The sequence below is a fragment of the Salarias fasciatus genome, chromosome 7 (genome assembly GCF_902148845.1).
Source record: "Salarias fasciatus chromosome 7, fSalaFa1.1, whole genome shotgun sequence".
Lineage (NCBI taxonomy): Eukaryota > Metazoa > Chordata > Actinopteri > Blenniiformes > Blenniidae > Salarias > Salarias fasciatus.
Genome location: NC_043751.1, coordinates 26,435,365 through 26,463,261, shown reverse-complemented (window position 1 = coordinate 26,463,261; position 27,897 = coordinate 26,435,365). Strand labels below are relative to the sequence as shown.

The 27,897-nt window shown below is 45.2% G+C and overlaps 1 protein-coding gene across 4 annotated transcripts; it reads right to left on the bottom strand.

Moving 5' to 3' along the window:
- Positions 1-783: 783 nt before the first annotated feature.
- mtss1la (MTSS I-BAR domain containing 2a) lies at positions 784-27,592 on the bottom strand. 4 transcript variants are annotated; one of them, XM_030095489.1, is made up of 16 exons: positions 27,026-27,592; positions 24,177-24,238; positions 24,018-24,091; positions 10,693-10,777; positions 10,386-10,477; positions 10,215-10,289; positions 9,521-9,529; positions 7,756-7,913; positions 7,435-7,542; positions 7,008-7,105; positions 4,490-4,622; positions 3,765-3,839; positions 3,362-3,517; positions 2,825-3,001; positions 2,488-2,653; positions 784-2,225 (listed from the first exon to the last, which is right to left on the bottom strand). In XM_030095489.1, exons 1-16 carry the CDS (start codon positions 27,092-27,094, stop codon positions 1,429-1,431), a joined length of 2,334 nt encoding a protein of 777 aa, XP_029951349.1. In that variant the 5' UTR covers positions 27,095-27,592; the 3' UTR covers positions 784-1,428. The 4 variants fall into 4 exon arrangements, with proteins under 4 accessions (XP_029951349.1, XP_029951351.1, XP_029951350.1 ...); XM_030095491.1 differs by lacking the exon at positions 3,362-3,517 and having other exon boundaries at positions 1,429-2,225; XM_030095490.1 differs by lacking the exon at positions 9,521-9,529 and having other exon boundaries at positions 1,429-2,225.
- Positions 27,593-27,897: the final 305 nt, after the last annotated feature.

The window sequence follows — 27,897 nt, the reverse complement described above, 5'->3', positions numbered from 1 at the left end:
AAACAAGTAGCTTACTCACACTTTATTTAATTCACTCACTTTAACATACACACCCAATGGTAAAGGGCAAGAGCTAATGGTCACAGATGACCCCTGTCTTGCAGGTTTTAGGCTATCTCAGGGGCTCGGTGATGACATTAATATTAAATTCAGGCATGCAGGGAGACATCTAAAACCTCAATGTCTTATTTTGTTTTAACTCTCAACTGAAAATGTTAAATGGGAATAATACTATTCACATCTAACAGTAGAGTGTTAGAAAACTGCTTGTGTTTGACACTAAAGCATGGATTCTCTGTGCGGGTGTCAACGGTAACGGCTCAGTATTTAATAGTAGACACATGTGACAAGCTTGTATCACATTTTGAAGGCATAAAGTCTGAGATATTGACAGAAAAGTAAAAAAAAAAAAATGTTACAACTGTCCCCGCTCTCCCCTGCAGAATGATCAGAAACACAGCATCAGACTGCTAAAAGTTTAAAATTGGATTCTGGGATAAAATTACATTGCACAGCTAGAAAGTTATTATTGCTGTCCTTGACAAATCATATAATACCGAGTATGAAAATAACTAGAAAATGGTCCCGAGGAGATAAAATTCTAATAAAATTTCAAAAGCGTACGAAGAGTAAAGCTTAATTTTTGTTGTTCCATAACGTATTAACCATTGCTCTACACGTCAGCAATCTAATACAATTACTGGATTATTTAAAGCCTTCAACATATTGATGCAAAATTCAACATTTTGAAAGTTATATTTTCTGACTCAAGCAGTCCAGTCAACAGTAAAAAGCCTGTTTAATTGCAGAATATAGTGACAGTACAGTATAGCAATAAAAACGCTGCCATATTGCTTTTATTTTTACATGACTTACACAGCTGCTGTTCAGCTTATGAAACAAAACAGTAATACGGTACTTGTACAGTAACAGTGAGAAACACAACACACAGACAGGCTCACAGAGCGCTGCGTCCTTCACTTTCCACTGACGGGTGGCTGTGTTAAGTTAAAAAAAAAATGCACAGTATAATTGTAATCATAAGAGCAAAAAAAAAAAAAAATAGAGGATCCCCACTGATGTGTAAGTCGATGCGTCTAAAGGGACAAACTGGGCTGAAACAAGTGGTCACACAGGGAGAAGAGGATCACAGCCACCGAGAACAACAAAACAACAAGAACAAAACAAAAAGAAAGAAGGGTTACTTCGCACGTACGCAATACATACATGACATGAAATGACTCAACATAGTCCATGGTCACTCATTACTCGACTGGCCTTCATTCACCACGTTTCATCACCTCTCTCACTTGTGCCTCGGTTAATGTATTACATGAGTGCTGTTGTGTTTCACTACAAAGCTTCAGTTTGTAAATAAGGGCACGGCAGCTGCTCCTCTGCAGCTTCTTCCCCCCGCCCCCCCGTCGACTACCGAAGGATCCGGGGAGCCGATCTGTCATCAGTTACTGTCTTCCTGAGCTTCACCCCCCGGCGTATAGACACCAGCATGTCCCTGTCCTCCTGCGTCTCGGAGGAGGGCTCCTGCTGAGCCGGATCCCCCGGCAGCGAGCTGGGGAAGGGGAACTGACCCTCGCCGAGGGCGCGGGCGCTGGCTGCCAGCTCTCCTATCTTCTCCACCAGGCTGTGGCGGTTGGCAGCCAGCAGAGGGTCCTCCTCAGAGCCGAGGGTGCCCATGCCAGGGGCCTGCTGGGCATTAAGAGTCCGATCCATGCCGGCCCCCCCGCAGCCCCAAGCCGTGTCGGGGAGGCTCATCCGCTTCGGAGAGGCCCTCATGTAGTCACTCGCCGACAGGTCGTCACCGTACAGGAACTCCTCGCTGCCCACGCGGTACTGGGACGGGCTGGCGTACCCGGGGGAGTCTGGCACTGTTGGGGTCTTTACCGGGACGATGGGGGGCCGGATAGGGATGGGCCCCGACGTGGATGGCGTACGTCTCACCCCAGTCTTAGAGGATGGCGTCCGTCGGATGGTGGCTGTCCCTGAGGCGATGGGTCCGGAGCTGTTTGCCACAGAGCCGTTGGCGGTTCCCTGCAGGCTCTTCCCTGCAGGCAGGCCTGCCGTGCTGGCCGGCCTCTTGGTTTGGATCATGCGGCGGTAGCTCTGAGCGATGTTACTGTGACGTGGGATGGTGGAGGACTTGTCAAAGTCCGCCTGCCCTTCGCTGTCGGCGTCCCCATTGAGGGAGTAGCACTCATAATCAGAACCTGAAGGTGAGAGAAGGGACTCGTGAGAATCTACTCTCCACTGAATGAGGAGAATATCTACAACAATGGTTATTTAAAGGAGTTAATTTGCAGCTACAATATTGCATAAGAACTTGTAGCAACTTATTGCAGAAGCAATAAAAACAATTAGCGCAGCACTTCTTAAATCGCTCAAAGATTCTCTCTCACATTTAACAGAAAAGCAGTTTGGAAGCTTGGAAGACGGTGGAGGTATCTTGCCTCCACTCAGGCTCACTGTTACCTTGAGAGGGGATGGTGTCCTCCGAGCAGGACGGGGTGTTGGTCTGTGTGCTGTAGCCACTGGAGTACTGCAGGGAGTCTCTGCTGCTCTTCTGCTGCTCCATGCTCAAGCCTCGGGTCAGAACCATCGCCAGAGTACTGGCTGCTGGAGAGAGGGGCTCGCCATGCTGACACACACACACACACACACACACACACACACACACACACACACACACACACACACACGAAATACAGATTAGCACAAATTTACATATGCAGTTCACCACATTACAATTTCTAAGCCACACAAATTTATACTCTGACATTTACATTTTCATTCCCTGGAGACTTCTTACCTTGGCTGTAATGGATCCGGGGCCACTCCTCGCTCTGTGGAGATCATCTGGTTGCATCCCAGAATACCCCTGTGGACTGGGTGGAGCGTCCAGCTCTCTCATCCTATCCATAGACTCCCTCCTACGCTGCAGAGTGCTGGCCAGCGACGGCTCACAGGAACTCGATTTGGCCCAGTCCTGCAGCCGCAGCAGACAGAATAATGAGACTGTCTTCACACTGAGCATCACCAGCGTTTGCCATCTGACAGTCGCACAGCCAGTTAAATATAGAAGCTGCTGATTTGGCTCATGAACTTGTTAGATGCGCGGTAGTTGTGGAGCAGACTGCAATAAGCAATGTCAATGTTAAATGCCACAGCCATCTTAGATTCGCACACATTCGTGAGGAAAGGCCAAAAAAAAAAAAAAACCGAGCATGACGGACAGGTAAGGTCAAACTACATCTCGTAATGGCAGCGGAAAAACAAAACAAAGCAGATTAGCAACAAAGTTTTAAAAAGGAAAAACCCAAAACTCAAATTGCAAATGAAAACAAACCTTCCAGCTAGGAACCTTTGATGTGGGTGAGGGGGTGTTGGATCCAGGGGAGTGGTTAAATGTGGGGGACGCAGGAAGTATGACAGAGAGAGGCCTGATGGTGCCAGTGTGAGAGAAAGCAGGGCGGAAGGTACCAAAGGATGAGCATGAGCCAAACTGCGAAATGGATAGACAAGTGTGAGTCAGAGCGCTCAACATCGATGAGACGTCCAGGTTGCGCCGCACTGCAGCTCTCATGTGGAGCCCACGGGCCTCTTTCAGCTATAGATAACAATGCAATGCAAATCAGTGTATGGGTGTGTGCATGTGCGTGCGATGTTTGCATCCGTGTGTGTGTGTGTGTGTCTGTGTGCGTGTCCAGCAAAGCAAGTGGATACTGTTGAGAGATGCATGCAGTACTAACCGCTGTAGGAGAGTTGCACTCGCTGACAGACTGGCAGGTTTCTGAAGCCTCAGAGGAGGCTGAGCTTGTTGATTTCTGGGAAAGGGGAGATGAAGTACAGAAGAGTGGAGTTGTAGAGGAAATGAGGAGAAAGATGCAGGTGTGAGAAATGTATAGGTATAGGGTGAGAGTTGGAGAAGAGTGTTGATGAGCTTTAGAAAGAGGGAATTTTTTCTTTCCCTCTCTGAGGGGATCTATATACTACAGCCCAGATCGAAAATAAAGCAGCCTGTAAGATCATTTATTCAGAAGAACATTGCATCAGTTGGTGTGCTGGTGTGCTGCTGAGTGTGTTCTGTGTATTGCAATGTGTTCAGACCGTGAGAGCCTGAATAACTTTATCATTCCAATGGGATAAAAATTCAACATTTGCAACTGATAAAGCTCTATTGCAGCAAAAAAATGAAACGCTCAATGCTCGACTATCGAGAGCAAGAGTACAGACTCGAGCTCAAAATGCAAATGTGAAAAAAAAAGTAAATTGAAAACACCAGATGGAAAAGCCTTGTTAAAACGAGTGAATTATAGTATTTAGACGGCAGCTATGGCTTCCTGCCCTGAAGTCATGCCGTCGAAGAAAACTTTGAGATAACAAAACGACTTTGTTCCTGCTTTTTGCCGCAATAGAAAACAGTTTTCCTGCTGATAAAAAACAGAAACTTTCGTATCATGGCTGGGGCTGTTACCTGGCTGGTGATATCAGAGGGCATAGGCGACGGAGGCTTCGAATGGGTGTTGGCATCTTGGGAAATAAAGCCTGAGTCGTGGGAGGAGACGCTGCTGAGCCGATGGGCTCCCGCAGAGGGCATCTGGAGGAGGCTGCAGGAAAGGTAGCACATCAGTATAAACACAACTAGCATGCATGTTAAACAGTTGCTCTTTTTTGTTTGTTTTTTTTGTGCAGTTTATTTTTGGGAGGATTTATGTGTAACTTTTTCGAAAAACAGAAAAGGTTAAATAAAAAATTGATCACAAAAGCAGTGAACATGAAGGCAGCACTTCTAAATGATGCCATTCTCCTAATTTCGGTGCATCAAAGAGCATTAAAAAGTTTTCTCTTCTTTGATTTATCTTTCTCTCTGAACATTAACAGCTGTCTTTGGGCTTTTTTTTCCCCCCATGCTCTGTCATTCTCACTCAGCGTTTCTTTCTCTTTGTCACCCACGCATTTCTTGAAAGTTGCAACGTGCGGTTCTCACCTTCTCTCTGTGCTTTTCTCCCTTCCCTCCCTCTGGAATATTTCTGAAGTTATCATTCCTCATTAATCTTTGCTCTCAAGGATGAAGCTTAGGGAGGAATTCCAAGATAAATGAGGCAAACTAAATAACCATAAAACTAAAGAGTATCCTTAGATCTCCTTTTCTGTTTCTTAGCGTCTTGATATAAAAAAGCATGTTTTCTCATATCCTACCATCAAAAACCTTCTTCTTCTTTTGCCTTTTTACTGGTAAAATCCCCAAACTCACAGAATAAGTGTTAATTTACTTTAAAAACATTGCCTTCAGTGGGATTTCAAAGTGAAGCCTGTTACTCTGTCACACATACAGAAAACTGCTCCCAGAATTCAGCCTTAATTGGTGCGACTGGCTCATGTTTGCACTCACAACACAAAAACCAAGGTGACGACTTGTTGTGACCAAGTTTGTTCAAAGCTTCTGCTCCCCACTGTTGGGATTATTAAATTTGTAAAGAAAGATGTGGAATCACACTCTTCTAAAGAAATTGATGCGGCATTTCCATCGGTCATGTTGAGCACCTGGATTTTGGCTCTTATCGAGGCTCACTGTTTCCAGACTGTGACATTTGAAAGCTTTGGACATAATCTGGCTGTGAGGAGCTTGAGAATTACAAATCTGCCAGGTGGAAGAGCCGAGGAGCTGGCAAGCCATCCCTGCACGCCGACTGTCGCCGTCACCGTCACCGGCATCCGGCTGTGCGGAGCTGAAGGCGCATATGTCACCGGGACATTGGAGGCATTTGAAAGCATCCTTAAATCTAAATTTAAAATGTCTTCTCAGATTTAGTCTGCTATTACTGAGTGGGTAATCATTTCGGAGAGTCATAAAAATCCTCTCCAGTTTGTTTTGGAGTCGGTGTTATGTCAGGTGGAAGCTTGACCTTCACACTGCAGACTGATGCATATGCGACATATGCATATGAGTTTGACATTAGAGGGCAGTTTTCAGATTCCTCTGCTGAAAGGGTAATGCTTTTTTCTCTGAGCTCATATAAAAACTAATGTGGTATTTTTTAAAAAGAAGAATTATAAATGTTCAAGACAAAATATGTTCAGCACTTGACATTCCTGTTGGCTACACAATAGTGGAAAGATGAGTGGTCTCGCCTCATGGAGAGAACTTCCCTGGTTTGAGTCTGGGTTTGGTCGGCTTTCTCTGCAGAATTTGTAGATTTGTAGATTTGTACATGATGTGTTTTTTTGAGCTTTTGCCCTGGTTTAATCCCATAGTTCAAAAATATTCATTTCAGCCAAATTTCTATGGAAGTGGTGAGGAGTAAAAAGTGCTTTTTATAGTAACTCTGTCATCATCTGTTCTGTTTGTTGCTTTTTGCTTGTGTCACCCCCGACCTAAAGCAAGCTTTGTGTCCCTCCACAACAATGCGTAACCGACTTTGTTCTCACGGTCTGTCTGCTGCTTGTTGCTCTCTGTCTCTGTCCTATCATTATCTCTATTTCTATCCCCTAACCCCAACCAGAACGGCAGAAAGCCTCCTCGTCTGAGCCTGCCTCTGCAGGTTTCTCCCTGTTAAAAGGGAGTTTTTCCTTTCCACCGCCTCGTCTGCTTGCTCATGTGGAATTGTGTTTTTTTTTTTTTTTCTGTAAAAGTGCTTTGAAATGACTGTGCTGTAATTGGTGCTGTGTAAATTGAACTGAATTATTACAATCCCTTTCGCTGCAGTCTTTCGTGGTAGCAGTTAGTAGAGTGGTCATCTCTCAATCGGAAGGTTGCAGGTTGGATTCCTCATCTCCCCCTATCTACATGTGGAAGTGTCCTTGAGTAACATACTGAAAGTGAAACTGCTCTCATTGGATGAACAAAGACCCGTTTTTTTAGGTCAATTGCTGATTCTAAATTTCCTGTATGTATAAATGTAAGTATGTGTGATAAACTGTGTGTGTCCGTGGCTGTCCTGCGGACACACCGACTCGTCTCGTCCATTACTGCGTGTGTTAGCACAACATACCTGCACATGCTGCTCTTCCTGGAGCCGGTGCTGCTCGGAGAGGAAGGAGGGGTCTGGTAGGACCAGCTGAAGTCAGAGCCCTTCAGGTCCCGGATCACCTTCAATAACACACACCAGTAACAGCAGGAAACTCAGCTTACACATTCATGAAACTCGGTTGAAACCTTAGTCTGTAACAAAGTTATTCTAATGAATACAAACAGTAGCAGTGCAGAAAACAAAAGCTTTGGAAGAATACCGGCTGTTAATCACTCAGGGATAAATTATTTTTGGCTTTGAAAAAAAGGTTTTAGTTGTTTTGCTGACAAAAAAGAAAGTAATTGGAAATATGCAGATTTACTACTGGCACAATTACTCAGAGCAAATTTGATTGAATGACAAAATAACTGGAAGATCTCCGTTGGAATTAGCACTACAGCAGTGTTACCTGCTCACTGGCTGGCGGCAGCTTGTGCGGGTCTTCAGTCAACACAGTAAGGTCGTCAACGATGGGCTGGAGATGAGTTATTTCCCCCAGCATGGCGATTTCTACATTCTGGAACGAAACAGAGCAAAAGCTAAACAAACCAAGAAGAGCCAAACATATAGTCCGTGCACTGAAGCTCTGCAGGTCAACATATTCAGCCAATCAGAAGGAGTCCTACTGCCCTAAATGACCACCAACATTTACACACATCTTCTACCCCGTCTTGGGAATCTGTCATTAGCATGTCCTGCCACTGAGCCTTTTCTCCCGGGGGTGTCTCACCACAACAGGCTGCAGCAAGTTGATGAATGTACAGTAGCGTCCTCTCTCCTCCAGCAGGGCTCGGCGCACCGCCTGCTTCTCCGTCTCCTCCATCAGCAGATACAAGTCGCTGACGTCCTGCATGGCACTGTCCAGCTGGGGGCGCAGATTTCCCCGGCCTGCTCGGGGCAACAGGGCAAGGGCGCCACGGATACACAAGAGGAGGGAGGGAGGGAGGGAGGGAGGGAGCGGCGAGGGAGGACACCAGTGAAGGGAGTCGAGTAAACAGAGGGAGAGAGAGGAGGAATGAAAACAGTTTGAAAATTTGAAGGGGAGGGTGATAATTATAGAAGTGAAATGAGGCGTCCGCAGGGAAGGGAGGAGAGAAAGAGTCAAGATGATTACAACAAATAATGACAACGTGCTGTGTGCTACAGGTCAACACAATGACAAACGTACGTGGCAATGAGAGGAAGCATGTCTTCGGTTAATGCAACTTGTTTGAAATGGATGTGATTAGAAAAACTAGTGTCGTTCAAGACCACAGCGGAACTCGATGAGAGAGAGAGGAAGAGCGATGAGAGGGGGATGAAATGAAGATGATCAGCCAGTCATTTCTGAACACCCTGCAGTTACTGTGTTAGTAGTTTTTGTCTCGAGTAAACAAAACACTTTCAGAGGTGTCGTTCAAACTCGGGTACATACATCTGTCATGCTTGCATGACCAGAGCCGCTCGCTCTCTGTCAAGACGCTCCCGGCAAATTTGTTGTGCAGCTGTTCGTACGTTTTAACACCTATCGGAATAGTTAATCGAATCTTTTCACCTGCATTTAATAAAGAACTCATTAACTGCAGAGCTCCATGAGAATGTGACAGCTTGCCAGCTTCTAGGTTCATAAATTTGCTTCATAATATAAAACTTGCTATTATTCAAATGGATGAATTGCTGTCCTACAGGTGCTAAAACTGAGTCTCTCACTTTATTAAAACACTGAAATTGGTGCGGCTGCATTTAACAACCTGTCCTTGATGCAAACACCTTCCTCATGTCACATTTTCTGGCAAGCCGACACTTTGCAAAATACCATCCTATTATGAACATTCTTTTATCCTGTTAGTAAAATAACATGAAGAGCGTGCCTTAGGTCTTTTTATTTAGCCTTCTCAAGAATTTTGAAATATCAAATGGCATTGATGTATTTGGTTCTCGTTTTAAGAGCTTTACTTTGGTGAAAATATATTCTATTTTCCAAATGGCTCTACTTCCCTGAGTTATTTTCTGCATGTCATATTAGAATTTGTACCGATAAATAACAATTAGTAATGTCTGCGTTTTTCATTCAGCTGCTGAAAGTCAAAATGAGCTGACAAATCCCAGCTTTTCTGGCTTTAAAAAGTCTAAAAACACATGTAAACAAACCCTACACTGTGTTTTTGAAAGCATTACAGAAAACATTGAGAGTTAATGTGCTCTGAAGGCACCAGCTGATGGATTCTCAAACTGCTTATTGTTCCCTATGTTTTCGGTGTTTGTGCGAAGCTCAGCTAAATGGCTGCCGGCAGGCCACTTTACGCCACGACAGAGGCGTGCCAATCTTCCCCGAAGAGAGAATGAGAATGAGAATGAGCACAGCCGACTCAAAAATGTCGACATATTTCACTCTCGGACCAAAAAAATGCAAGATTGCATGGTGTTTGTCTTTGACTGGCAGGTTGCTCTGGAGATGGTTTTGATGCTGAACACAAGAAGCTCTCATTTGGGGGGGAAAAGTACAGCTCACGTACCTAGAAGCTCTACAGCCAGTGTAAACAGCCGGAAAGAAATAGAGGAGGGTTGCAGTATCGGGCAGGGGGAGGAGGAGAGACAGGAGAACAGGCAGCGTTTGTGTTTGGATTTATTCAGCGCACAAAGCATGTTTATGTCTATCACGTACTGCTGGGATATGAAAGTACTGTTTGAAAATATGAGTTTAATTACAGGCAGCAGTGGGGGCTAATGCAAGCACAGCTGGGTAAGAAGTTAATTCCTTAGATTTATAAGGTGCATCATCCAAAGCTGGAGAGGAGCCTCCGAAAGTGTGCCAGGCATTTTGATTTGAGCGAGTAACCGTTTCTCATTCTCCACCCTAGATGGCGCTAGTCCACTATTAGACATTAGCACAGCATGGAGGCCGCTGCTCAGCAGGCTCCATCAGTATATCAGCCCCAAAAGCTCCACGCATCAATCTTTCACGGCGCGTTATCAGAGTCAGAAGCACAGCTCATTATGGACAAAGGCAGGGGAAAGGGCACACACAAAGAGATAAACAACCACACACACACACACACACACACACACACACATTCACACGCATTGGTAAATCTGAGATATCACAGTTTTTGGGGCTGTGTGAGAAAACCCATGGCCGCCACACAGAAAGGCCCCAAATCCCATCCTCTTGCTAAACAATACAGTGCTGCTCATGAAAGTTTTCCTCACCTTTTCTTGCCTTCTTTTGGAGTTTTATTGTATCCAGCGACTTTCTCTTGATTTCCTGACGAGATCTTTTGTATTCTGCAGAGAGAAGGTCAAAACAAAAAGTTATGAATACTGTCTTCAAAACACACTGTAGGAAAAACATTTTCTGTTTTTTGTTTTTTTTTTGTTCACCTTTGGCATGATCTTTGTCCAGCTGATTAGCTGTCTTCTTCCATTCTTCTATCCTGTCCTGGAGCGGTGTAACCAGGCCCTCCATAAGAGCGCTGGAGACAACATAACAAGATCCAGTCAGACAATGAAAGCTGTAACAAATAGCCTTATTTCCACAGCCCAAAAACTCTCAGCGAAGAGCATCCGAACGAGAGGAAGGTCAAGAGAAATGTGATTGGACCTGGGAACACAATGATTCCCTCGGGGGCAAAAAGGGGATAGAAAATTGCAGTGGAGGGGTAAAAACAAAAACACAAGTGACACTTACTTGGTGAAGTGGCGCAATTTTGCCTCTATGCTGCGGTGTCGCATACACATCCTTGTCAGGGCTGAGCCAATATCTCTGGTGGCACCTTAGAGAGACGACACGAGGAGCAAATAGTCACTTTGTGTGTAAGAGCTTGGTACTACACATCATAGATATGCCTCTTGGCCTCCAAAAACATGATTTTTTCCCCTTGAAGATATAACACAGCAGGAGAGCTTTTTGACAGGTCTAATTCTCTCCTGTCAAATGGAATTATTTCATTCTTTTCCTCAGTTTGAGAGACATTTCTATCTGCTGCCACTAGGTGGACACGTGCTGACCGGAAGAGCAGGGCACACAGAGTAAATGTCACTTTTGTTTGGGGGAAAGCAAATGCCTGAAAGCCTCGCACGCTCTCCATCCCTCATTCCTTCATTTTTCCCTTTTGGCACTTCAAGACTGCATGCCTGCCACTCATCACGGTTTAATCAACAGCTTGTGTGAATTGTTTACTGTACTTTTCCTCTCAGCTGAAGTGTAATTAAATGGGGTCTTAAGCCCCTAAAGCCCAGCCTGTCCCACTGTCTCACTGATGGTTCACAGGCCAGTGTAATATGCGGCAGCACTGATCCTGTTGTAATCTGGCCCACATAGGGCTAATCTGAACGTCTCTTGCCACATACTGAGACACACACAGAAAAGAGAGAGGCCAACGCTCGGCGGCAGACAAACTCAGACCATTCATCATTTTATTCATCAGTGACGTTTTAATTGCGTGTGTCCGTAGGTGTGTTTGTGGACAGGTGGTGTGATTTACCAACCCCCCCCCCCCCCCCCCACCCTTTCCGAAGTTCTCACCCCGTTTATCCTGGAGGAAAAAGGAGGGAACCCTGTAAGGGGATATCCCTCTATTCTTCCCTGCCTGCTCTGCCTTTCCTGTTCTCTCTGTTTCCTAAACACTATTCATACAGGGGACAGAGAGAGAGAGAGAGAGAGAGAGAGAGAGAGAGAGAGAGAGAGAGAGAGAAAGCAGCCCGAACCTTCGCCACAAAAACACGCAGAGAGAAAGAGTAAGAATGAAAGAAACGTAAGGTTAATACAACCAACATGAAACGCGAGGAATGCACCAGATTGTTGTCTGGTGAGATCTGTTCTCTTTTCCCTAGAAACTGGGTTACGCTACGCTGAGATCAGTTTGTTCAAGCAGTTGGCCGACTGACAGATCTTCATGCTATTTCACAGAGACATTATCCAAGGACAGATGTGGAGGGACTTGGATGTGATTGCATTTCAGACAGAGGAAGGGAGAGTCGTGGCATGGCCGCTTTGCTTCTTTTTTTTTTTCCTTTTTCAGATGACTGAATGTGGTGAGAGGTGAAAGGTCATCCAGCTGTAACACGTGCCGACATTAAACACCAGCAGGAAGTGATTGAAGGAGCGTATTGAAACTGACACCTTGAGCTCTTGCTATAAATAGCAAAAAGATGCATCCATCTTTAAAGGACAGCACTGCTGTAACATAAGAACTTCTATTTGCACCGATTCACGAGGTCAAGTGTGAAAACTTGATGAGAAATCCAGACGGGCAAGTGAAGCCACGTGCGCGAGCGCAGGTCATGCATTTCCTTCCTTGAAGACGCAACAGCTGTGAATTAGCTCTCGGAGGGTGCAGACTTGAAAAGAGGGACAGAGAGAGAGAGTAACGTCAGCCCCTGCATCTCGATGACAGACCTTTTCAATGTCGCCGTCAGCTGGAGACAGTCTCGCTGTCCTGTCCCGTCCACACCTGCCAAGTTCCCTCCCCGCCGTTTCCCTCCCGTCTCCTCTTCTCTGTCTTCCCTTCCCAAAAGCGGGAATCAGCTGACAGCTACATCCTGGGGTGGTTCAGAGACTTCCTGACCATGTCCAACAGCCCGGCTGGCCTCTGGCCTCGACCGGACGGACGGAGACAGTGATTCACCCCAACGGCGAGCTGCACATCCACGCTGCGATGCCGACGACCCATCCCACGAAATTCAGATATCTGGCCAAATTTACAAAACCTCTTGCAACAGCTGAAGGACGTTTCCTCCTTTGAAGGCAGTTATCACTCTGTGATCTGTCTTTTTCAGTTCCTCGTTCATCCTGTGATTTTGGCTTTCCCGGATAAATGCTGCTAAACCGTTCCACCGTCTATATGTCAATATTTGAGTTTGTAGCAGAAAGACGCTGGCTTAAAGTGCCTAAGAACTGGAAAAGTGATTATTTTTGCATACCAAGACCACAAGGGACTTTGAGGGCAGGGAGGTTAGCCCGACCTCAGAGCAGACACCCACACGTGCAGGAATAAAGCAAAACACAGACCAGGATGGAAGAGAGCTATTATGAAACCCAAGCCATATATCTTAGAACTGAGAACAACCCAACAGGGAAGCAATGTGCGGTTCGCTGCAGGACCGTCGCCATGCATGCATTTCAAACTGATGGCGCCTTTCTAAATATGCCTGCCGAACAGAAAGATAAACTACCAAAACGTATTTACATGTTGAAAAGTACGTGTGAGTGTTGATACAAAGGTCAAGCCTCTAATAAAGAGGTCTGGTGGGAAACTTAAGCTTCAGTCACCAACACCAGTACAGTGTGGCCGACGCGTTTACTGAGCGGTTGTATCCAGATATCTGGTTCTGATTAAGTCCTTTGACTCCTTGGGGAAGGAGGAGAGTTTTAATAGGCCTGCTTTATAGGGGGGTTCTCCTGCCAGCAGCCGGGAGCCGGGGGCTAAACTGCCACAGGCTGCACTCTCTGATGTCTTCAACATGGGAAACGTGGCTTCACTTTCTGATTCAGCATCGAAACCCTGCTGATGAGCTCAGGTTTCATTAGTGCTCAAGCTACCGAGTTGGAGAGATCTTCTGCTGGTTAGACCCGTGTCCCGACATGAGTCCTCAAGCTGAAGTCAGCTCTGGCTGATCCTCCTCACTCCCACCCCTCTCTCTGCTTCCTGTGTCAATAAAGCATGTTTATGTTCACTGCACAAAGCAAAGGTACAGAACATCCTTACTGTGAGACTTCAAGGTACATGAAATCTCTCGCTCTCTCTCTATTTTTTTTTTTTTTTTTTTTCCATGAGACTCACACGTAGCCGCCGCTAAGCTTTGGAAATTCCATCATCCGTGGGACAACAGTGATTCCTGACGTTGGCACCTCGGCCACGGAGCCGACTGCGGCTGGCACAGACAGTTAAGCCTCCCGCCTTTACCCTCCCTCAACCTTTTCAAGTCAGACAGAATGTGAACTGGCAGGGACACAGTGAAGGCCACAGACGGATGAAAGGGGCCGTGGGATAAGACGGGAGGAGAGGGGCGGATGAAAGAGGTCACACACCACCGAAGCGCCGGGTGGGTCCGGCCAGTCAGAGGGCAGCGGAAGTGTTGGTTGGCTGTGGCAGGTGCAACAAGCACTGCCAGGACAACATCTCCCATATTAAACCCGTTAAATATCATTTTAATGACCGAGGAAAAGAGATAAACTTACCAGAAACATTGTTCTTTAGTGAAGAAACAAAAAAAAACTGCACTTTCTGATGATGCTATTTTGTCGACCACGACAGTCTTGTTTAGTTACTAGTCAAGCAAACACTGAGTCGAGATGTCTGGATTCAAAACCTGACGAAACATCATAGGTTCACAACATCAGGCGTTTACTTCAAAGCACAGCAGGAGACCTGGTGGAGGAGCACACTGGGAGCAGTCGGCATCATAAATAAAGCAGCATCCATCCCTTCTATCTGCCGGTTAGGGAGCAATAGCTTCTGATGAAGGGAAGAGCAGAGGATAAAACAGCCGCATGTGGACATGGATTGAGGAACAAGAGATCTGTGCCGTATGCCGGCAGCAAAGGAGTTGCAGATATAATTCAAGCTGCATAAATTGTGGTTGACAGGCACAGACAGCAGACGTCTTTTGAGAAACTCTCCCGAAACTCTGATTTCAAATGTGCTTCATGTTGCGAGCCCCACTTGAAAGTGAAATAATTCTCTTTTCATACTATGTTTTTATGATTATAACACAAACTAAGTCTGTTTGACTACGTTCACTAGAACTTGGAGAATTGTGAATAAAGCACACATATTCCTTTCACTTACAACTGCTGGAGAGGTTTACTTTCATCTTTTTCTGTTGGATTGGCTACCTTGTTGTTGATGCAAATTAAAAATAATACCTTAAAAAAATTCCAGCCTCCCTGAAAATCAATGAACTGATTGAAAAATCAAATCCGTTGAAACAATGAAACTGAGTTGTATCTCTCTGAAGAAGTTTTCTGAGAAAGTTGAGACCCTTTAAAACTTTTGTCCATCAACACTGTAAGAGCGCAACAATTATTTCAGTTCAGCAAATCTTATTTTTCAACAAATAAATACTCAGTTTTAGTTCAAATCCAAACTCTCCCTTTTCCAAAAGTTGCAACGCCGCCACTGCGCATGCACACCACTGCTGTAGTAAACGGTTATTCTGCACATGCAGGAGGACAATAACAATGTTTGCCTCAGTCGCTGTTCTCCTGGGACTCGGCGGTTTTTTAGTGGAGAGTCAGCTGGAAGAGTAATTTAAGCTCCGTCATCTGTCCATACAAATGTCTGTGTACTCGCCATTGTTAATGTTTATAGTGTAATGTTCTCTGCCGTCGTGTGTGTTTCCATTACAAAAACAAAGAACAGCACCCACTAAACACCCAACTTGAAAACATCATTGTTTTCAGCATTTCTTCCATTGCCTTGTGAATTCAAAACTTTTATGAAACGAAAACACAAATTCAAAGCATTTTTACTTGAAATATTGTGTAAATGGCAGTGCAGATTTTATAGATTAAAAAATGTACTCTGACAATGTGCATGCATTACTATGTAAAAAAAAGGAAAACATTTTAGAGTTAACTCTCGCAGTGAAGCAGCCAAGAAGCCGAACAGCACCCTAAACTACATAAATGTGAGTTTGCTCAGGAGTGGACATGTGTGCCGTGTTTACTGTAGAAACCAAAACCCAAATCCAAGCCTTTGTGTTACTCCCTTAAAAGTGGAATTCCTCTTTTTACCAGAAAACAATGTGGAGTGGAAGGCAGAGGAAATGACCTACAGATCAATTGTTTCAGTCTCACACAAACACACACTCATCCCATTGTTGCCTGGCCAGACAGTGCGCACAGAAAGTTTCACCTCTGCAGCACAAAACACCCCCAGACAGACCCCAGTGTCTCCTAACGTGGTATAAACATGTTCTGGAGTGCATTAGGAGCAGACTGGAGGAGGAGGAGAAGGAGGAGGAAGTGATAGCTCACCGCTGGAGGAGCTTCCTGTTCACAAACATAAATGTTGCTAAAAATAATCACCACCTCTTGTCCACATGTGCTTTTCATTAGAGATGAAAAAAGGTTACAGAGAGGGAAAAACAACAAAATGTGCAGTAAAGGAAGACAGTCTTCAGAGACCGTCAGCCGAAGGACCTGGTGAGCCTCTCAGAAAGCCGAAGTCCAGACCTGAACGTGTGAGGAGAGACACCAGCCTGGAGTTAGGTCAGTCGGTCGGTTCAGGTTTCCCTGCTTTACACGCTGTGCAGTTGTCTCTGTCTCAGTTGACAATGACTGCGCCAGCTCGTTTGCTCGGCTTGAGTAAATGCTGTTATGCTCATTTGAAAACAATGCTGACACGACTGCTGCTGCTGCTGCTGTTCCTCAAGCAGCGTTCCATAAGCGCCACCGCCGTCTGAAGGCTGAGTTTAAGGTTACGCTCAGCGGAGTTTACAGTCACCCTTCCTCAGTTTCCTCTGGACTGATGGCTCTGTATACTCAAGGTCAGAACTTCAAGTGTATGATTCTGAACAGGCTTCATGCTCTCTAAATAAAACACGTCACTGTCTAAATGTGACTTTGTTGAAAAAACCGTAAGGTGCTCACTAAATTTAGGCGCTGATCTTTTACTGTCAGTTAATTGATCTTTATTTATATTGCACTTTTTAGACATTAAACCAAATAAATGATTAAAAAAACATCAAAATTAAACATGTCAAGCATGCAAAACAAACACATATCTGTGCAAATATCAACTAATTGGAGATGAATAATTGACTAAAACTTTAAAAAGAAATTTCTAGTCTGCACTAACAAATCTGAAAAGAAAAACTTGAGTGTTTTGATCATAATTCATGCTCACCAAACTTGTATGATGTCCAAGGTCATATTTTATATGACTTACACCAAAATAAAGTTAAATTAATCAATAAATGTTCAGGGATGTTTTTTTTTTTGTTTTTTTTTTTTGGATTTTGCACATTTCAGCTTTTTAACTGCTATTTTAAAAAGCTTTTGCATTCTTTTACCTGCTAATCTTCTCTATTCTCTTATTTTTATTCTGTTTTAATTGATATATTTTGTCTACATTCTCTCTTTTTACTTCGGGTAAAATACAATGAAGCTCACTTTGGCTTGACTAAAACTATGGTTTTATTTTGTATTGTGTTGCATGCGTCTAAATTGTGCAATGTGTTGACCAATTACAGCGCTTGTTGTCTGCCTCACATTGAAATCCATGTTAAATCAAATAATTGATGGCTGGAGAAGTTATCATCAGATTTTTAAGGGGAAATTTTTTTATCGTTTGGAACCGTTGGCCCTCGCAGACTCTCACTCGATCACTGGAAGAACTTTGAACACCCATCAATCTGTCTTCGACAAACAGCAGCTTCAGCTGAAAGAAGCTGCGCATGTATTCCTTCAAATTCATCCTCTGATGTCCTCCCTCACACTCCCTCGCTGGACTCTCTGGTGTGTTTTCCCTCCCCTCTCAGCCTCGCTCCGCGCCGGGTTCATGTGCAGGATACGGCTGAACACAGTGTTCCCCTCCATTCCCGTGTTTGTCTTCTTAGCTTAGTATTCGGCCCCAGAATGAAAGGTATGCTCAACCAAAAAAATGTGTTTTCTCTCCAATTATTATTTCCCCTTTTCATCTGTTCCTCACATCACTGTTGCCCTCCACTTTTTGCATACAGTCATCAGAATCGCTGGAAAACATTCCCTTACAGGCAGACCACATTCAGCCTTTGAGCGAGACATGGAAGATTTTTTTTTTTTTTTTTTCACAAACAGTTTAGCTCTGACTTGACAGACAAAGTGGACAGCTGTAGTAAAAAATAAGAGGCCCTTCTCCACATCTAATGGACGTCATCATGGCATACCCGAAGAGCCGAGCATGCAATCACCACAATGTCAGAGCACAACGTAATGTGTCAGTGTCTTTGCGACTGAATGACCATGTACAGCACGTCCAAGCTCATTTTATGAATTCAGAAAACACACAGGTTCCCATCAGGGTTGTACATAAAATGCCAAGCTTGATGGATGTCAGTTGTGGTCACATGGCTACTCTCATTATTTGACATGTCCGTAAAAATAGCTGCGCTGCCGGGATAGCACGGAAGACAGTAATCCCCTGATCTCGCTCAGCGCTAGGCCACAGCCGCATCTCGTCCATGCCAGGCTGTCCAGATGGCGGGTAGGGATATCCGTCCCATCTGCCAACCCCAAGAAGTACAGCGGCCAAGCAGATTACTGCTTCGCTGACACACTGATCTACTAGCATACCTCAACTGAGTGCAGACGGGACAAGTAGGAGGGAAAAGACAAGAGAGTCAGACAGAGAAGGCTCCCAGCGACCCGCAGGAACATTACGCTGAAATGTGTGTACTCTACTGGCTCTGAGGCACAGATGTAAAGAAAGGTTTCACCAGTGTCAAGCACAAATTTGCGGTGCATGGCAGTCTGACCGGTGATCCCGGAGTGTGAATTTTTAAAGCTGGGGGTGGCTGATCAGGAAGGGAAGGGAAGGCAGTCTGTGTCTGTGTGTTACAGAGTGGGGCTAAGAGGATTAGCAGAACGCCTCTGCCTAGCCTGGATACCCAGGGCTGTGGAAATCCCACTGCCACCACACAACCCCCACCCCGGTCAGCGCAAACCCCCATGAGACTCACCTCACTCTCCAAAAAAAATATGGAGCACGCATGTTACCCCCCGACGGACCATTAGACATGGATAACCAGCTCTTTGACATCCAACCGGTTCAAGCATGTCCAAAAATGGGAAGGAAAGAGCCTGCAAACCGTCATTACAACACACGGCTTCGAGCCTGACAGCACAAGATACCAGACGTAGTCCACCACTTAACAGATAGGCTCACTCTTTCATCTTTGCATAATGATTTAATAAAACAAAAGCAATGCTCTAGACAACACACCCAAATCCATTAGGCTTGACCAGTCCGACAATAAAACGGCCCGAAAACAGAGGGACCTCGAGCTAAGTGACAGCAACAATGTCTGCCGAAATATGAAACATACATTTACAAGCCGAAAGTTCTCCGAATGCATCCGTCTAATATAGTCTTCGCGGCTTGCAGACCTTTATTGAACCCAGATGCACGCCGCGAGTGTGCAGAGTCCGACGCGCCTTCAGACACCGATCCATCAGCGCGGCTTAGAGAAACAGCGCCGTCGGACGCCGTGCCAGAACGGCTGGCAGCCGACTGCTCCAGCTGCTTCATAAAACACAGACGCTGACGCCACGGCCATGACCGTAAACTCTAAAAACAGACAACACGGGCAGGAGGAAGTCAGAACATGAACACGAGCCGGAGGAGTCTGACACACCAAGCCACAGGGAGGAGGTTGAATGAGGTGAGGAAAGCGGGGATCGTCTCACGGCGGAGAGACGTCTTCATGTATCGATGGGAAAGCAACACTCTCATTAAAAGGCAACACAAACGTTTGTGTGGGAGATCATAAAATCCGCTTTTTAATAGCCATCCGCTCCCCCCGGGTCGATCAATAAGCTCTGAATGAGGGGAAATGTTGCTTTGCTTGGCAGGAACGCGCACGGTTTTATGGAGCATGTGTGAGAGTGAGAGGTGACAGGGCGAGCGCGTCGTCGGTAGATTAAAGGAGGCAGAAGACGAACACGACGAAACCTCCAGCTGTGCCGGCAGCTGCAGCACGCCCCCGAGCACGAGAGGGTATTGGGGTGACGGCGGTGATGGCCGCCAGTTCACGGCCCCGGGGCCGGCCCCCCCCCCCACCGTGCCGTCAGCCCCACATGGCCGTGCAGACGCTGGGCCAAACGCGAGGAACACAGAAAGAAAGTGAAGAGAAACAGCTAGAGCGCGTAATCACTGAACTCTGTCTTCCATTTCCTGAAGAGTCTCGACTTAGCAAGGCGACATGGAACATCTGGATGCTGGTATAAATTTAAGAAAATGGGAGCAGAGCGCCGCAGCTGCTGGAAACTAGGCGAAGCTGACTGCATCTCCAGGCGAGTTTAAAGGTTACCCCCGATCAGCACGGGCCAGCACAAATAAATATTGACATTTGCGCTCACAAAATTAATTGCCTGGATTCCGAAGCACACAGAGACTAACACAGCTCCCATGGATGGAATTAAAAAGGCACGCATGGTTAAGGGCAAATCAGGGCAGAGCAGGAGCCCGTCTGGTCTAAAAGAGACTAAATCCAGTTGGTGAATCGCAAAATACTTTGTGACAGATCAACAACGAAACACAGCTGCCACCAATAATACAGAGAAATAATAACAAGAAATCATAGTAATTGTTTTGGTATACAGTTAATGGTTAACATCCTTGTTCATACTGATAAGTGACTCTAATCACAAAAGACAGCTGGTGGGAGGAAGCTTTGAAATGTAACAATGGAATACATTAACACATCACAGTGAAACACACAAGGTCAAAGCAGGGTTTTTTTAAGTGAAGAGAAGGCAAATGTAATATAAGAGGGGTTATTTAAACTATGTTCATTTTCAGGAAAGCTGTAAAATACAGTACAGTTAAGAGCTACAGTTCAGACTGATGAGACGAAAGTAATATGATCAATGTGACTGTTTTTTCATTCTTTAGTTCAGCAAACCGCAATTTCATCTGGAGTTGGTCGGATCGGTGGAATAATGCCATACTACCTTTTAAACGATTTTCTATGTTGTAGCACAGAATTCATGTGATGAAAACATCTATATTTTCACAAAAAACAATTTCAACAAACAAAACAAAAACAAAAACAATAATTTCTACCGTAAATGACCACTAATTCAACATAAAGCCAATGTGGGTTTTTTTTTTTCAAGGTTGGAGGCCAGATTGGCGCATCTTGCTGATCGGTTTTTAGACCACATGCCTTATATTTGGCAACAATTTATATAGCAGGCCTGAATAAGCTTCTTGTTTGTTTTTTTTGTAATTCATAGTGAACAATATTTTGGTGTGTTTAATGTAAGGCATTAACAGAAACGTCGACAAGTCGCAGGTTATTCTCTCTCACCCGACAGCGCGCAGCCTTCATCCAGCATGTGGATGAAAACATGGAGCAGCCCAAGACTGTGAGGGAAGATGATCCAGAGTAGGATTACTAATATTACAGCAATAAGGATTATTTTTTACCCTTTATCTTTAGAGGCTGGTGAGTTCTATTTTCTTGAATTTTATTGCACGCCGAAGTTAGTTTCTCATTGATACCTTGCGGTTCTGAAGTTTTTAATTTCCATTTATTTCACGTTGAAAACTGTTTTCTAAGTAATGTTCTGTGAACCATGCAAGCAAGACCAGTATTGAGATATAATCCCGACAGACATTGGGTTTTTATTATTTTGTTATTTATTTAATTGAGAGTTGCTAGCTGAAGTTAGTTTCTGATTGGTGCATATTTGCGGTTCTGAAGTATAATTTCCATTTATTTCACGTTAAAACTGTTGTCTAACCAATGTTCTGTGAACCATGCAAGCAAGACCAGTATTGAATTATATTTTTTGCAGCCATTGGGTTTTGATTATTTTGGTATTTATTTCATTAAGACAACGCACTTTTTTTTTTTTTCAAAACATGATGCAGACAAGCACGGTGCGTCTTGGCTGAAGCTGCTTTAAATGCAAAAGAAAACTCACGGTGTTACCCTTTGTTTTGTTAGGGTTAAAATGAACATGGCTACGTTGCAGTGAACTTTATTACAAGTTGCTCTTTGCTGGACAGCTGTGTGTCCGTGTTGTCCCCTCTGTCAGTGTGATGACGTCATCACGACGTGTCGACTCGACCTCGACTTTATTGACGGATAAGTCGACTTGAAAAAAGCTGAAGTCGTTAATGCCCTAGTTTCATGTTTAGAGCTATGATGAAAAATAAACCACTCAGAATGTAAATGTAATGGCGGATTCACTGAAGATGAAAGGGTTGGCTCTTCCACATTTATAACAAATGTCAAGTTAAGTTATCTAACGCCAACTTTGAACTAATGTGGCAACAACAGAGCCATCCACTGAATTATGATGAACTGATAGAGGCTAAAATACTGTTTTTCATTTGACAAAACTGAGTTCATGTAATGTTTTTAAGCTGTCAAACAGCTGTTTTAAATTATGACGCTTGTTTCTACTCTCAGTGTATAAAATCAAAACTGAAGGTACTAATTTACCAGTCATGTTTTTGTGTTGATGTCTGTTGTTTTGCTTGCGATTCAAACCACTGAACTTCTGAAATTTTGAATATTTTTAAAAAACACCTCTTGACTTGATTGCAAAGACCGATGTGCACAAATAATGGTTTTAAACAAAGCTTTCACAAACTTATTGAAATTATGTCTTTACTGCATCATAACAGTGCAACGAAAAGGAATAATCAATTGAATTAATCACAGTTGCTTTTAAAATATTATCTAAATCCATGTAATGTGACATATTTTGTTTTGGCAAGAATAGCATTTGATCATCTCCAAGAACAACACACACTACTAAACGTTTTTTCTAAAAGTGTGGCAGAAGCACAAAGACGAGACCGCTTCATTTTCTGTCCATCAAAGACCCAGCTCCAGTCTGAACCATGTTTCATTAGTTCCTCTTTAATTGCAGAACTCTCTCATCACTCATCTGTGGCCTGAAACGGATGACATTAATCCTAAAGTTAATGTCCCTGGCAGAGGAGCAGGAGAGTGAGTGTGTGAGTGACACACTTACAGGGATTTTACGTGCCTATAGTTGCAAAACTCAATTCACCCTTCTCTCTCTCATCTCCCTCTCATCTCTGCTCGGTCTATCCATCATTGTGCTCATTCCCCCCTCTTTTACTGTGCTCCTGCTTTGAAGTCGTGCTCTGCCATGGTCCATACCCCTCTTTTTATTGGAGCAGGCTGCCAACTGTTCGCAGCCGGCAGGTTGACCCTATTCTACCTCCTGCCTCACTTGCAGAGCCCGTGCGCGCCCACATCAGGAATCGTTTATTGAAGCTTGATGTGTCACCATGGTTATAAACTCGTCTGGAAAGTCTGTGGAAGTTAAACCGGTGACAATCTGTGAACACCGCTAAAGAAAATGCCTCTTTATTTTCTTCAGCAGTAAGTGGTCAGTGCTAGTACGAACTGCTTAAAAGCATGCTGGTATGTGACCTGCGGGGTCAGGTGGCCGGCTACCAGCTGTCACTCTTTGAATATTAGCGTGTGTGTGTGTGTGTGTGTGTGTGTGTGTGTGTGTGGCTGTGCTGTGCGTGCACATGCACGCTTCTCCATTTGTGCGTGTGTCAGAAGCGCCTGCACGGCCGTCCTGGGTTTGCAGGATTTTTTTGACCTACATACTGCTCTCGACGATCGGCTCCAAAGAAATCTGTGTTAATCAGCCGCCTCCGTGGCCGGCCGGGCGGCCGGCCTGTCTACTGCCGGGTGACAAAGCAGATCAGCAGACCTCATTAGGGCCAAAGAAACAATAAGCTTGGATTTTCATTTCTTTGTGCTCACCCCGCCTTCCCCTCTCACTCCCCGAACACCACCCCCACTTTCTTCATGGGGCAGAATTATGTCATGAGAGGCAGCAGAGAGTCTTGCACCCATCGTTCACAGCAAACTTTCTGAAATGCCAGTGATTCCCGACCAGGGTGGGCCAAACTGCATTTCTAATATAGTGTGTTATGAGGATCCTTCAACTTTTTTTTTTTTTATAAATATACAGGCTGTGGTGGAGAGCTGCCTGAGCTTAGAATGGTGAAAATTTATTGGGACTGACTGTATCAGATACACACCTATTATATTTGTCTTGTGAAAGAGGACAGTCACATGTCAAAAGAACTGGTTGATTTCTGGAGACTCACTAAGACTGCAAGTGCAAAAATAATTGTTAACGTGCACAGCACTTCCTCACGGCGGCATAGAGTTAAGTTAAAAAAAAAAAAAAGAAGTCCAGTGTGCCATAGCAGTCAAAGAAAACCCCCTCAAAAGGTGTTGAATCTCATTGTTGTTGCTTTTACAGTAAGTGAGTTGATTGAAAAAACGTGTTTTCCTTACCTCTGGAGTTGGTGGCCATGTCTGCCACCTTCTGAAAGGCATCTAAAAAGGCCACGGCCGCCAGCATCGTGGTCCTGTAAACACAACGTTCATTTTGTCAACACTGCACGGGAACTTCCACCGGGAGCGTTGCACCGCTCGCAGGCCGTTGCTCGTCACCTGAGTTGAGAGTGCAGCTTGGTGGCCTTGGCACTGAAGTCTTCCCACACAGGGTACGAGCTCTGATAAGAAAAAGAAAAACAATTAAGTCAGAGAAAATACCTCACCAAGGACCCTTTTCTGTTCACATGCCTGCTCTATCAGATACTCAAAAACACAAAGCATGTTCTCATTATTTCATGAGAATAAGAGAGTAAATTCACATAGAAGAAAAGGTTCACTCAGTAGTTTCACCCTTGGGTTATCCACATGCTGGTGGAGGAGCTCTTCGCTTTGACTTGTCTTTTAAAAGGTCAATATATTTCCATAGCACTCACTTAAGTTATATTGTCATCAATCAGCCTAAGTGCATGTGCCCGTTCCCGTGTTGGTAAGTCTCATGCACACGCATGAACTGCATAAGCTCTCATATCATGACTGTTTATGTGAGGGGGGCAGGTAGTCGGGGCTTGTCTTTGAAAAATCTGGATTAGATTTGCCCTGGATCATCATACGGTGCCTTGAGCTACGAGCTCAGAAGCCAAACATAACGCACATTCAAGGCAAGATCCCATTAGAGCGAAAGCTTGAGCCCGGGAGTAAGGAGAGGAAGGGCATAACCTTCATGTGCCCCTTTGATGGAGAGGAGCCAAAAGGGGTTACACGTCCTGACTATATATAGTAAGCGAGCAATCTGGAAAGAGTCTTGTTCTTCATCACTTCTGGTTTAACCTCCATTCTGGCATTGACAGAGTTCAACTCCCAGCTTCTCCCAGATAACTCCTCCGCCTCACAGAGTGATTCAGGAGCCCTCATCTCCGAAAAGGAAAATGTTTTCCGTGAACCTCCCAGCCTCGCTCTTCGCACTTGTCTTCAACAGGTGTCTAATTAGCTTGTGTGACCAGTGACTCCCAGGGGCAGGGGAGATGCTCTGCCAAGCCAGCTGAGGGAGGAGGGGGGCGAAGCAGGCAAAGAGGGACACATGCAAAGCACCATGGGGAGTGAGGGACGGAGGGGTGGTGTACATTTATATTTTCATCCACACCCAGCAGCGAGCGGGGAGGCGATGGGATGAAAAGACGGAAGTTAGGAGAGAGAGAGGCCTTTCCCTTCCGTCCACAGTTCAGGAGCATTTTGCTTGGAGCCAGTAGACAGTCTTCAAGGAAGTTTTCAAAGGTGGCTGCTTTCCCACACATGCGGGCTTGAAATGACATCCCCGCATCTCTGTGGCATGAGGGTCTCATCTGACTGATGGTCTGACTCTCGCCTCCTGATGTAATCCAGCTGAATCACTTCTATTTCTCACCACCTCCCCACTGTTCTGCCGCCTCCTACTCCTTCATGTCTTTTCCTCCATCAGACAGTTATATAACCAACAGGTACAGCCTGTAGCCGCGGATTCTGTCTCCACAGAATTCAAATCAAAGGGAGGACCGCATTACTTATTTAAATGTGCTTTATGTGCACGATTCCGGAAAGTGTGCACTGTGCTCCAATATTGTTCACAATCAGCGCCATCAGCACAGGAAAGCCATGTCGCTGTCGGTGGGGGTTGTAAAGCGAGTTGGGCCCAGCCAGGCGGCAGAAATGAGGTCAGATGTCTGTCTCAGACAGTGGACATTGATACTGTGCTGAGTAAGGGCTTCAGCTTCATTCATCTGCACTGCTTATCAATACACAGGCCGCCTCTTTCCACCAGCCCATGTCTCTCGCCAGTCCTGGAATGAGCGCAGCACAAAAGGCAAATATATGAAATGAAAACCAGCGCTGCCAAGAGCCGAGAGCCGATTTCACTGGAGCCTGACGAGCGAGGGGCCCATAAATAGTCCGTCCAGCAGCAACGCGGTCCTGAGAGCCAGTGATCAATAAGAAATCTGTTGGGCTGGAGGCGGCAGCTGATGCTCGACTTGCTCTCTGTCATTAACACTTTGGAAGCATCACGAGTGTTCCGGACAATGAGAATAAAGTGCAGGCCGGATGAATACATTCACACTTTCCATCTGTTGTCATGAACAACAACAGACCACCCGGTTCAACTTCCTTGACTCAACCCCTCCCCCAACACAGACGAACACACACACACACACACACACACACTGGCATCAAAGCAAAAGATGATATTAGAATATTAGACATGTAATTCCTGCAGAAGACGTTAGAAGACACGATCTTTAAATTCAGAAATGTTGTCTTTTCTTATAAACTTGCAAGCTGAGTCAGTGTGTTTGTCAGAGTGAGAGTTAAATGTGAGATGACAGCTTTCTGCAAACGTGGTAATCTCCTGCAACAAGGCCAAACATCAGGAATACAAATCAATAACTTTCCACATCTATTTCTGTGATGGAGCTTTTTATTTCTTTGGGAGCATCTTTGTGTTGCTGACACCTCATGGAGGCTGGGCCAGTGAGGAAGCAGTTGTTTGGGGTCAAATGGTACCCATCATTTTGTTCAAAGATCACAACACACCCTCACACACTTTTGATCCTTCCTCTGTTCCTGCACTTTAGCTTTTTGAAAAGCACCGACTCTATAAACATTCTTTTTCTATTATTGATCACGATTTCTGGACTGAACAAAGCCACAAACTCAGTGGTTTTGAGATTAATTCACATCAGATCCGTGCAGTAACTGAAGGGCCAGATTGACACAAGTGTTGAATATAACCACTGTCTGATATACATGCTGCACATTATGCAAATAACACAAAGGGAAACATGTTTCAGACCCCAATTTGTCCTGCAGCCCCGTTTAAAGTGGGGGAGGACCCGGTGAAAGAGACAAAGGCAGTATAAATACGCGTCAGAACAGCAACTGTGTAACCACAAAGGTCCGATAAAACCCATGTCTACTTCAAATTACAAGTGTGTTACCTTCATGTCGTTCACGATGGCCTGGAATAATCCACCCAGCGCTCCACACTCCTTCTCCACCGACTCCATGGCGCAGAAAACAATCAAAAAAAGCGCACAAAAGACCAAAAATAAAATCAAACCAAAGATCCCCCGGATGAGGCGTTTTCAAACATCAGACATGAAGATATTTGCTTTGGCCATCCGCCCTTCGTTCGCCTCTCCTCTAACTGAAACGCAGCCGGCAGCAGGAGAGGATGCGAAGCCTGCACAGCCCACAGCCAGCAGCCTGCCGAGCGCACAGACAAAAAGAAATGTGCTGCTCGATGGCACCGCGCCGGGAGAGCCGCCGCGCCGCGCCGTGGCACCGGAGGGATGGAGCAGGGGCGGCGGGGGGAACCGCGGCCCGAGAAAACCTGGAGGTCACCTGCAGGGTGGCTCCTCCTGAGCGCAAATAACGGAGAGAGGGAGCAGGAGCAGGAGGAGGGGGCGCGACGGGACACGGGATCGGCCGCAGGAGACGCGGGGACGCGCTCCGTTGTTAGAATCGGAGCAGATGTCTCCGGGCTGGAGTCTCCCGTAATACGATCCATGGGAAAGGGGGCTGGTCAAGGAGGAGGGGACAAGGAGGAGGACCCCCCTCTCCTTTCAATCTCCTCCTCCTTCTCCTCCTCCTCCTCCTCCTCCCACCACCAGGCAAACAAAAGTGAAGTCCTGGATGTCCAAGTTAACAATTGACTCACATGCAAAGCAGGATTTCCTGAGTTTTATGCCCTTTTACGCTTTACTGAGATTAAAAAAGAAAGAAAGAGAAATCATGTTTAAAAAAAGACATTTCCTCTTAACAGTTCAATAACTGAAAGGTTTATCTTGTTGGATTTTTTTTTCCAGGA

Coding starts and splice junctions, on each gene's coding strand:
- mtss1la (XM_030095489.1), bottom strand. CDS start 27,094: ATGGAGTCGGTGGAGAAGGAGTGTGGAGCGCTGGGTGGATTATTCCAG. Junction 10,478..10,692: donor AAATTGCGCCACTTCACCAA/GTAAGTGTCACT, acceptor TGTTGTCTCCAG/CGCTCTTATGGAGGGCCTGG. Junction 3,002..3,361: donor CAAAGGTTCCTAGCTGGAAG/GTTTGTTTTCAT, acceptor CTGCGGCTGCAG/GACTGGGCCAAATCGAGTTC.